The following is a 12,647-nucleotide window of genomic DNA, read 5'->3' as shown; positions in this document are numbered from 1 at the left end:
TGTTTATTTTTAAATGTTCTAGTTCAGTGAAACTTGTAGTACAATAAGAAACAAATTGATTTATTCTACAATAGAGCTGCTCCTTATTTTTCAAAAGTTTTCCCAAATTACATTTTTTCCTTCTCATATTAGGGCCCTAATTTGGGCATCTTTGGTCCACATGCACCTAAAAAGTATATTCTACTTTAAGAGTCATTCAGGATGGATGTTTTTGGAGCAGGACTATTTCAGTTTTCACAATTTCCACCACTGGCTCCATTGATGATCTGCAAACCTCCAGCTGCACTGTATTTGTCAGAAAGTGCAAGATATGTTTATCTTATTTAAAAAAAAAAAAAAAAAAAAAGATCCTTGGACACAAAGGCTTTTCCACACAAAAGAACTCTGTACAGACCATTATTTTAATTGAGCAGTCTTTTACATGAACACACCAGAAGCAAAGTACGTTTGTATACTTAATAAATAAAAAATAAAATTTACAGACACCGCATGGAGATCCTTTATCAGGTTACAATACGGCGCTGAACTTCAGACTGTCAAACAAACCCTGGGAGAACATGAGTGGAAGGTAATGGCAGATTAAACTGTTTTATGGGTGTGTGTGCTACTTCTTTGGACACTACAACTTATAGACATTCTTTATACATAAATACAACTAAAAGGTGCACATTATAGCTGAGTGTTGTGTTCATTATATTACAAAAATAATATATATAAAAAAACACTTTATTTAGTATTAAAGTAGCAAATATAAAGCAGGTCTTTTAGGTAACAGGCACATTTTAATGCACGCAACTCTATGCATAGTAATTAAACCTGATACAATCCTTTATTTGGTGAAAGTCAATCACACAGCAGCAAGATCAGATGTCGAATTACGATTATTAATGATCATGTATTGGGCAACCCGTAGTCCTTCGCCAGTGCTTCAGGGCCATTAGCAACTTATTCAGGAACACACAAACAGTCTGACTAAGCAAATGAGCACAGTGAAGTACAGAACTAATTTCATAGCTTTGATATCTATAAAAAATGAAGGGAAGTTGCTGAAATATTCGTATTGTTGGTACTTTGTTAAATGCTTACTGCTCCAGGTAAAGCATTAAAGATACGGAAACCTTCTTTAGTTGCAAAGTCCCACGCCACTTGCACTGTATCTTCTATTTCTCTTGGGTTTGTCAAGCCTTGAAAAAATAAAAATAAAAATAATAATAATAAAAAACTAGACAAAGTTCTGAGATATAATAAACTGTCTGTTAATAATATAATATATTATATATTTTATATATTTTATATAATATAATATAAGTAGGAATTAATTGTTTAATTGTGTTATTATCTTACCTTTTAAAGACATTTTATGATTTTTCTGTAAGATAGCAGCCCGGCGGAAGAAGCAGAAAGCCATGTAGAACCGCCAGTTCGGGATGTGTTCCAATCCCATTTCTTTGCAATACAGGTCAAATATTTCCTCTGCACTTGGAATACCCATCGGAGTAAATGTCTCCCCTATAAAAGCAAAGTGTCAGATTGTTCATTATATATCGATGTTTTTAAATTGCAAATAATTTGCTTGTAAATTGCAAGTAATTTTCACATCCTGTCTGCATATTTTCATGTAATTATACTCTCTGGCCATCAGTTTATTGTGTTGCTGTTATTTATTAGGTTAGTGCATGATTTCTGCTGTGTCTTATTACTTAAATGTACTTAAAAACCATGTAGGTTATGGGATATTTTACAACTTTCTGTTCCAATGAACTGATTATATACATTGTCCTGACTTAAAATGATCCTGATGATATTTTTATGGCAATACTGAACAACTTCTGGAGTTATTTTTAACCTGATATTAAACAGCTGACTTTGCTGGAATGCTCTTGCTCTTACTTGTTTGTATAGAAGCAGAAGCTGGGAGAAAGTGGGGCATACAACAGGAAGCCAGATCCACTAGTGGGTCTCCTACAGTGGAAAGACTCCAGCCCAGTACTGCCACCACATCAGGGGTCTTGAAGTCAAACACCAGATGGTTCAGACTGTAAAATTGATCATTATTATACATTTTTTATATTATTACACATAAAAACTTGATATACCCAAGAAAAAAAAAAAGACCTATAAGTATACAGATGTTTTTGCTAGGCGTTACAGCGACAGTAAACTGAGAAGATTAGCCCTAGACCTATCTATTACCAAATAGTGACTCCAGCTGCCTCTGGGGCATCACCAGACTTTCCCCAGATACATTCCCCAGAGACTACTTTTAGTAGCTTGCCTTTTATAGTCTCCACTTTGCAGGAATGCATGTGCGAGTCTGGAGGGAAGACCGAGTGCGATTCTTTGAATACATACTGCTTGATTAAACAAAATAATTACTTTTACATTTATGGCATTTGGCATTCTCATTCATACAACTGAGCAGCTACTGGATTAAGGGCCATGCTCAGGGGACCAGGAGTGGCAGTTTGTTGTGGCCAGGATTTGAACTCATGACCATCAGATAAATCCAAAGGATTAACCACTTAGCCACCACCTTAGTGTATAGAATACAAACACAGTTTTTCCAACACAGTTATGATTTTAATTTTATATTATTTTACATTGTATTGTACATTGTTTACATGTACAAATGATTTTTTCATTACTCATTCTCAAGGTATTTTCATCATCTGTAAAAAAGTTAATACATTTGGAAAGTTCAGGAATCATAAAATAATATTATGGATTTAAAAAACAGCAGCAGTTGTGATGTATTCCATTAAAGGAAATGGAAAATATGGCAATATTTAATATATGCAAATGAATTAAAGGTTGTTTCCCCAATCAGGGTCACAGTGTGTGTGAGTGTGTGAGGGGCTGGTGCAAGTACTGCACTGTCCCTAACAAAATATAATTACTGAAAGTGGTGTTTAGCCAAAATCACAGCTTTGTATCGTTTCTTCCTTCATTAAAGTACAAAGTGTCAGTTTTGATCACAGAGTATCCTGTAGTTCATTGTTTTAGTACACAAAGCAGCTTTTTTTGACCAAACAGCTTGTGTTCCGTTACACAATTTTTGCTTTAAAATCTCCTAACAAACAATTAGAATGATATTTTAAGTAGATGTTAGTAATTAATACCAAAGCCATATAAAATACATAGACGCCTCATTGGCCGCTGGATCGTGACATCAGTGATTTATACAGATCATAAACCACTGATATCACTTGATCAACACAAACGTTTTATTTTTATCCAGGGAAAAAAAAAAACAGCTCCCCTGTTTAATTGCATTTGTTCACAGGGATCTTTTGCCCAGACCAGGATGGCAGACATATTGCTGCAGTACGTCAACGTAAGACATAGACGCCTCATTGGCTTATGTCTATGCTTATTATTGCTAAGTATTCTCAATTATTTTCATAATGATTCAGTGTTGTACATAAAGATATATAGATACAATTAAAAAATATTTAACATATGTAAATATATCATTTGCATCCAGTCTAATTAACCACAAGTACAGCCCAAAACTGATAGATCAGTAATATAACACTATGTTATTGGGCTGTATAGTTATGTTGTCGTTTTTTTATCGTCAGCGATATTGTGGAAGGTTACACTTTCTTAATGACTATAAAACCCTGAAAATGCCCTGCAATGCTTAATTGGAAGTACTACTGTGTTTCTGTGTGTGTGTGTGTGTGTGTGTGTGTGTGTGTGTGTGCATGTTGAACCTGAAATTTCCATGGACCAGTGTGGTTCTCTGATCTTTCGGAAGATGCAACAGGAGCCAGTCTATCAGTCGATCCACGGCAGGAATGGAAGTCTCATTCACCTTGAACTGATGCGCCCACTTTTTTACTTGGGATTCCATGAAGTCATCTAAAATACAACACATTGATCTGGTTACATTTAAGTATTTAAGTAACTAAAAAAATAGAAATGCACTGGGGTCCTGCTGAGAACAGGACAGCTTTATTTTGCTTTAGCAAGAGGTGACAGTCAGATATGATTCTTTAATGAAGAGCAGATTTCCAACAGTATTCAGGAAACCTTAATTAGTTATAAAATGAATTCTCAACTCGAAGAAAGAGTAATACAAGAGAATTGTGCAAAGATCGTCACTGTTCGGTATACTATAGCAAAAAAAGAAAAAATAAGAAAACGGCAAACTGATGCATTTGACAACGGTCAGGGGTTGATTGGATAGAAGTAAAATATCAAAGCTGTGAAACAGACAGGTATTTCCAACTATAACTGACACAAATCAGGGACCATAGGCTTGTAAATCATTTATACATTTATTGGGCTTTGACCTGGGCAGGGTTGCTGTAGTTTACATTACTTATTTACCATGTGTCTAACTAAGTCATGTGTCTTGCAGAATGTTTTTATTGGTTATACCACAGGCTGCAAGTCGTTTATATCATATACAGTGTATGGACAAAAGTTTTGGGAATCCTGACTTTTCCAGTCATATGTGGTTCTTCCCCAAACTGTTACCACAAAGTTGGAGGCACACAATTGGATGGTGGTTTGGGTGTTACTTTGACCAAAAATGCCTTGGTGCAAAAAGCCAACTCTGTGACAATTTGGTTTACAAGAATTGGAGTGGAAGATCTCGAGTGGCCTGCTATAGAGCTCTGACCCTCAGCCTTTGACTGTACCCCAGGCCTCCTCACCTCACCTAAATCACTATCTTGACTTTACTAACACCATTGTGGCTTATTGAGATGAAAATCTCCAGTCAAAAATTCTGTGGAACATCTCAGAAAATTGGAGGTTATCATAAAAGCAAATGGAAACTAATTGGGGAATGGTTATTCAATAAGTCCACAAACATTTGTCCATATAGTGAAGTATATGGACAAAATATATTAAATTGAAAAATTCTTGAAAACTTAATTCATGTGAAATCATACACAAATGATCACACTTATAACAGTTTCTTTAATATGAAAACATTGGCCTTAAACTGCACATTCCTACCTGAATCCTTAAGGTTTTCCAGACCTGTGGATTTCAGGTCAACTCTGTGTATCTGGCAGAGGGTTTTTATCATAGCCTCATACACACATCTCTTCTCATTAGGATCCTCTCCTGGGATAGTGTAGTCATTAAACACTCTGCCTGGAGTGTAAAATGTCAGGTAAAATGGAAATCCTAGGAAATTGCTAAAAGGAAAAAGGTACACAAAAAAGCTTGGTCAATGTTTCAAAACATACAAGATTTACACAAGATTTATATTTATATTACAACCTACACAAGTTAATGGGTCACACTCACCTCGGTGCCTCGTTCTGATCAATAACATATGGTACAGGGACTTTGGCTTTTTCAAGGACCTTGAGAATCCTACAGATTAAAAAAATAAAAAATTAAACCAACTCAATATTATTATCCAAAAATTATAAAAAAAAAAAAAAAAGAAATAGGACAAATACGGCATTTCAACAAACCTGCATTCTCTCTGCAGGGCTTCAGTACTCGGTTTCTTATTTAGGACAAATCCATGTTGTCCACAGTTCAATAGGTATGTGGAATCAGTCGGGTAACTCAACTGCTGCATCTTAATGTAGTCTACGCACAAAAAAAAAAACATAATGAAGCCCAAAACATTTAACTGCAATATAACTCAACAATGTGATAATGCAATTTACTGAACAAAACATGTTTGATGCATAGTTTTACAGTATAACAATCAGCTCTAATGTACCTGTAAGAGGAAGCTGAGTAGCTTTTTTGAGATATTGGGCAAGCTGGTCCATAGGGAATTGCCCATTAAATCTTTTAGGAGACAATGGTATCTTCAGCACCTGCTCCAACTCCTTTACGGCCAATCCAGGATCTTTAACCTAAAGAGAAACAAGTTTAATGAAACAGGGGAACTGTCTAGCAGCTAAACCACACTAAATATAAATTTGGTATGCGAAGCGGTAAGGAAGTAAAAAAAGTAAATGCCGGAGGTTCTATGTTCTTATACTGCAGGTCCTATACTATTTATAAATTGAGATTCTCCATTTAATGGAACAAGTACAGTTGTGTTCAAAATTATTCAACCCCCAATGCTGTAAATGGTTTTAGGGAATTTAGTGTACATTTGTAATTGTATTCAGAATGAAATCCTACAAGGACTTCTTAAAGAACCATATGCAACTAAAATGACATCAATTAGTTTTGTAATACAGTAGTAAATGTTTCTTTTGTGAATTCTTCATTGACATAATTATTCAACCCCTTAAAGACTACCACTCTGAAGAACAGAGGTTCAATGAAGTGTTTTCAATCAGGTATTGAAAACACCTGTGGATATCAGGGAGCAGCAATAAAGCCTAATAAGCACCAATTAGGCAGCTTTAAAATGACTGTGATACTCAGCTCCTTCTAGACATTTACTGGTGTGGTTACAAACATGGTGAGGTCAAGAGAATGGTCCAGGAAGACAAGAGAACAGGTGATTACTCTTCAGAGGAAGGGCAATGGCTATAAGAAGATTGCAAAGATGTTAAACATACCAAGAGACACCATAGGAAGCATCATTCGCAAATTCAAGGCAAAGGGCACTGTTGAAACGCTACCTGGTCGTGGCAGAAAGAAGATGCTGACTTCGACTGCTGTGCACTACCTGAAGCGTAGAGTGGAGAAAATTCCCCGTGTGACTGCTGAGGAACTGAGAAAAGATTTTCAGATGTGGGTACTGAAGTTTCTGCTCAGACAATACGGCGCACCCTGCGTAATGAAGGCCTCCATGCCAGAACTCCCAGGCGCACCCCCTTGCTGTCCCCAAAGAATAAGAAGAGTCGACTGCAGTATGCCAAAAGTCATGTGGACAAACCACAGAAGTTTTGGGATAGTGTTCTGTGGACTGATGAAACAAAATTAGAACTGTTTGGGCCCATGGATCAACGCTATGTTTGGAGGAGGAAGAACAAGGCCTATGAAGAAAAGAACACCTTGCCTACTGTGAAGCATGGCGGGGGGTCAATCATGCTTTGGGGCTGTTTTGCTTCTGCAGGTACTGGGAAGCTTCAGCGTGTGCAAGGTACCATGAATTCTCTTCAGTACCAGGAGATATTGGATGACAATGTGATGCAGTCCGTCACAAACCTGAGGCTTGGAAGGCGTTGGACCTTTCAACAGGACAATGATCCCAAGCATACCTCCAAGTCCACTAGAGCATGGTTGCAGATTAAAGGCTGGAACATTTTGAAGTGGCCATCGCAGTCACCAGACTTAAATCCGATTGAGAACCTCTGGTGGGACTTAAAGAAAGCAGTTGCAGTGCGCAAGCCTAAGAATGTGACTGAACTGGAGGCTTTTGCCCATGATGAATGGGCGAAGATACCCGTAGATCGCTGCAAGACACTTGTGTCAAGCTATGCTTCACGTTTAAAAGCTGTTATAACTGTAAAAGGATGTTGTACTAAGTACTAAGATTGAATGTCACTTGGGGGTTGAATAAAACTGATAATGATGTGAGCTCAGAAAAGATATTTGTGGTTATTTCATTATAAATGGTATGTTATATTTGTCTGACCTACACGTGCCTCTTTGATTTAATTGTAAGCAGGATGACTGAATGATCATAATCAATGTCAAACCGACCAAAACAATCAATTTCAGTGGGGGTTGAATAATTTTGAACACAACTGTACGTCATCTGAGGAAAAAAACGAAATCTTGCACGGATTTAAACAGCCTGCCTATTTTACACCATAATACCGTCCGTCAGTTCTGGAAAAAAGACTAATGACACACTTGGGAGTGTAAATAATATGAACAGTCTTCTACAATGTCTTAAAACTGCATTTGGCTTAAACGGTTCTGCATTTAAGCGTCCATTAGTGAACGTTTCACAGCGAAACAGTACACTTATACAATGATGGAATTAGAATGAATGGAAATTTAGTGCCAACCAGATGAGGATGGGTTCCCTTCAGAGTCTGGTTCCTCTCAAGGTTTCTTCCTTATACCGCCTCAAAGAGTTTTTCCTTGCTACTGTCCCCACTGGTTTGCTCATCAGGCATAAATTTAAGGAGACTAATTTATGTACAACGTACATTCCTAACATATTTATCTCTGTAAAGCTGGTTTGGGACAATGTCCAATGTGTTAAAAGTTGGATACAAAAAAATATTGAACTGACTTGACACAGAGTTTCATAGCTCAATGCTAAGGGTTGTATTTATACTGTATAACAGCTATTCATGTTTGATGTAGAGTAACAGACCTGGTCGAAATTGTGCTAATAGTAGCACACACACACACACACACACACACCTTGTGCGAGTCGGGGAAAAACTTCCCTTCAAAGTGTTCCTCAGTTACAAGATTCTGATTGTAGACTAAAGCCCATTTCAGCTCCACTGTTAAGGCTCGTATTGGTGCATGGAACCACTTAGAACTACAGTACTGGTATGAACTCACCTTGATGCCACGCATTCCTAATTGTACCGCAGCCTCCACGTTGAAACCCAGGTCATCCAGGAACACAGCTTCTTGAGGCGAGACACCCAGTCTATCGGCACACAGCTGATAGATTCTGGGATCTGGCTTGCATAAACCCACTCTGCAGGACTCTACTATCTGTTTTTTAACAGACAAACAAAATCATGATACAGTGAGATGACGATGATGGGATTTATAAACTTTAATTAGATTTTCAGTTCAAATCAGTTACATGTGCTTATGGAAAAAGGGTATGAAAAGGAGACATCTAAATATTTTATCCCACTAAAGGCAGCAATAATGAAAATCTATAGTAAAAGATACTCCGACTCGGTAATATTACACTGAATTATGACAATCTTTAAATAACTCAGAAGAAGCTAGAAGTGAACATCAACAAACAGTGGACAGATCTGTACATATATATACATATATCACACAAAAATATACATGAATCCAGAAAAAAAAAAATCTTTTTCCCCCTAGTACTGTATTCAAAATCATTAATCCATTGCATCTGCCACAAATAGAACCCCCCCACTTGTTTCCATTTCCAGTTTCTTGCAACAGCAGCTGAGCCTAATCACAGTTACTATCTTGGTTTATAGTAAATTCACTTACCACATCAAAGAGAGAGAGGTCCAGAGGGAGGAAGGACTTTCCTCCAGACAACAGGAAGTTGTTGCTAAGGACAGCGGTCTTAAAGCCCTCAGCACGGGCACATTGCACTGCATCCATCATGACAGGGACAGGTTTAGACATGTAGCCACCTGTTAGAGCTGAATGGAAAGAGTTGGTATGGACTTTGAAACCTGCCTGAAAAAGAAAATTACAATAATTCATGCAAATTTGTTTATCTTGATTACACTAGTATATATATATATATATATATATATATATATATATATATATATATATATATATATAGAGAGAGAGAGAGAGAGAGAGAGAGAGAGAGAGAGAGAGAGAGAGAGAGAGAGAGAGAGTGGTAGTGAAGTGTACTGAAGTACAAAGGCAACACTGAGAAACATACCACATGACTGCAGTCCTGGCTGAAGGCTTCCATGAACTCTTCTGCCCCCAGCTCTCCTCGCATGTATTTCCTCCACGAGCTGTTACTGCCCCCTGCATTTATAGCTCGGCCGAGCGTGCCACGAGGGACTCCGTTCTTATCTTCCCACTCTTTGAAAGATACAAAAAAAAGCACACAATTGTATAGGATGTCTTTGGATGTGGTAGAATTACATTTTCCCTTCACTTCAACTAAGAGACCCAAACCTGTTCCAACCCTGACAATACCATTACACAGAAATCAAACTCCATGAACATCTGCTTTACACCTTGTGAACACCTTTTGGGATGAATTGAAACTCACTCACTTTAACAACCTTTAACACAATTACACATGACTTTAATACCCTTGTGGCTGAATGAGAACAAATGTCCACAAGCCCACTCCAAAATCTAGTGGAACATCTCAGAAGAATGGAGTTCATTATAACAGACAATGAAGACTTAATGTGGAATGGTATGTTCAAATAGCACATAAGACTAATATGCTCAGGTGTCCACAAACTTTTGTCCAAATAATGTAGATCAGACACAAAGCAAAAATCTCGTAGAGCTCTGACCACCTGCAATGGATACAGCTGGAATGCACACAACACAACAACCGCAAAATGAAAGCACAGTCTTACATACAGCACCACTGAGAACCAAACGGAACCATGCAGGACCCCATACAAAACTATGCAGCACAATAGATAACCATACAGAACCACACAGAACCATGCAGCACCATGAAGAACCATTGAGAACTATACAGAACCAAACAGCACCATGAAGAACCATGCTGCACCATATAGAAGCTTACAAACCCATACAGAACCATTGAAAACCATACAGAACCATGAATCACCATACAGCACCCCATACAGAACCATGCAGCACCACACAGAACCATGCAACACCATGAAGAACCATTGAGAACAATACAGAACAATACAGCACCATGAAGAACCATGCTGCACCATATAGATGCTTACAAACCCATACAGAACTATTGAGAACCATACAGAACCATGCATCACCATACAGCACTATGATAATATTATAAACTACGCAGCACCATAGATAACCATACAGAACCATGGAGCACCATGAAGAACCATTGAAAACCATACAGAACCACACAGCACCATGAAGAACAATTGAGAACCATACAGAACCACACAGCACCATGAAGAACCATTGAGAACCATACAGAACCATGCAGCACCATGAAGAACCATGCTACACCATATAAAAGCTTACAGACCCATACAGAACCATATGAAACCATACAGAAACATGACGAACTATACAGAACCATTAAGCATCAAGAAGAAAAATTTATAGCATGTAAACCTGTTGCTGTGCGAAGAGGTGAAGATATCAACACTCCAAACATGTCAAATATCACCGCTCTTGGACTGAAGGAAGAGCAAACTCTCAGCTGACGGTGAAGAAGTGAATTGAAGCGGAGGAAACCGGAAAGTCCGCGCCGCAGCTCCATCATTCTGAACAAGTTCACAGAACACGACGTATGTTAGCGAGCAGCAGTAGAACAATGCTGGGTTTTATACTGACATGCTGAAGGTGATGTGCACCACTCCTGCAGTGGAGATGCAGAAACGTCACAGTGGCCAGGTTAACAACAAACATCATGTGACGTTTTGATTGGTCGCTGCCAAATGATTAAACACACATCTGGGGCATTATTTTAGGCATAAACCTCTGGACCTGGTGGTATTATTATAGGTGCAAAATGAGTTTCATCCAACCTTAAAAGTTCATAAGTTCTGCCTTGTAGGCCAGTCTTAAAGTTCATGCGGTCACGTGATAATCAGCCTGCAGGCAGGAAGTTATCAACGTAAGAGTCTCATAAAAATTAAGAGTCCCATGAAGAGGTATAACAATAAGTTAAAAACTCCAGAGATATCAGCATCATTATTATAAAAATAATACTTAATTATTATTGTCCTATTCATTACTTATTATTTACCTTATTTATTATTTTTGCAGTTGATGTTACATATTTACATACATGCCTTTTATTTAATATTACATTTTAATATATAATAATAATAATAATAATAATAATAATAATAATAATAATGTATCATAATAATAATAATAATTATAATAATAATAATAATGTATAATGATCAAATGATTTTACATACTATAATTACAGTATTATACATGCATGCTATATTCTTTATTATATCATTATATACTATACTAATAATAATAGATTATCAATGTATAATTATGCTCTTATAATTATTTTATTATTCATTACTTTTTTATTTACTGTAGACTATGTTATTTATCGATATTCAGATAATTATATTATTGTACATATATCATTTTCTATGGCATCTTACTTTATACTGTATTACAAATATATTTGATGTGCTGTTGTTGTACCATATCACATCCATGTATTTCCAAATATAATTCATCAGTTCTCTTAGTAATTGTCTGTTTTGGAAAATTCATTGATCAGGTAAAACATTACGAATCCTTACATGTCCACTAGATGGCGCTAAGTACAGGGGTTCCCAGAAATGTATGATTTACAAATGTGGTCACAAACTCACAGTTTGCTCTTTTGTTAAAACAAAAAGTATTTCACATTTACATAAATAGAATTTATCAGACCGACTTACATTTATGTTATTTATACAACTTATACATCATAAATCGTTTATACATTTTTGCCGTACAACAGAGCAGTTGAAGAGCCTTGCTCAAGGGCCCAGGGTAGTGCTGGGCCTTAAACTCACACAATTCTGATTAGAAATCAAACACAGTATCCACTGAGCTTACCCTTTCAAATAAATATTCAGTGGATAAGAAGTCCTTCTCAGTGACCTTGAAAGTGACGTTATTTTTACCAGACAAGCTGGTTTGAGAGTCTTTGTCATCACAAGAGCTTATTTCTGTAACTTCAATCTGATCAAGCATCTGTAGGATGTACTGAACAAACACGTCCAATCCATGGTGGCTTAAACTCACAATCTTAAAGGATCTGCTGCTAAAGTCTTGATGCCAGATGACACAGGACACCTTGTGGAGTCCAGGCCTTGATGACTCAGCACTGTTTAGGCAGTATGAAGTGGACCTACACAATATTATGCAGGCCATTACTATAACATCCTTATCCTTGTGAG

General features: G+C 37.1%; 1 protein-coding gene across 1 annotated transcript; it reads right to left on the bottom strand.

The window, feature by feature from the left end:
* Nucleotides 1-383: 383 nt before the first annotated feature.
* On the bottom strand, nt 384-11,335 carry LOC124380403 (acyl-CoA dehydrogenase family member 10-like). The gene is made up of 13 exons (XM_046841345.1): nt 11,253-11,335; nt 10,837-10,988; nt 9,464-9,612; nt 9,052-9,246; nt 8,410-8,568; nt 5,699-5,837; nt 5,442-5,562; nt 5,269-5,337; nt 4,972-5,156; nt 3,717-3,864; nt 1,891-2,036; nt 1,345-1,509; nt 384-1,184 (listed from the first exon to the last, which is right to left on the bottom strand). Exons 1-13 carry the CDS (start codon nt 11,297-11,299, stop codon nt 1,075-1,077), a joined length of 1,785 nt encoding a protein of 594 aa, XP_046697301.1. The 5' UTR covers nt 11,300-11,335; the 3' UTR covers nt 384-1,074.
* Between the last annotated feature and the right edge of the window lie 1,312 nt (nt 11,336-12,647).

The sequence above is a fragment of the Silurus meridionalis genome, chromosome 27, assembly GCF_014805685.1.
Source record: "Silurus meridionalis isolate SWU-2019-XX chromosome 27, ASM1480568v1, whole genome shotgun sequence".
In the NCBI taxonomy this organism is placed as follows: Eukaryota; Metazoa; Chordata; class Actinopteri; order Siluriformes; family Siluridae; genus Silurus; species Silurus meridionalis.
The sequence above is the reverse complement of the archived record's forward strand: the minus strand, read 5'-3'. Positions and strand labels throughout refer to the sequence as shown.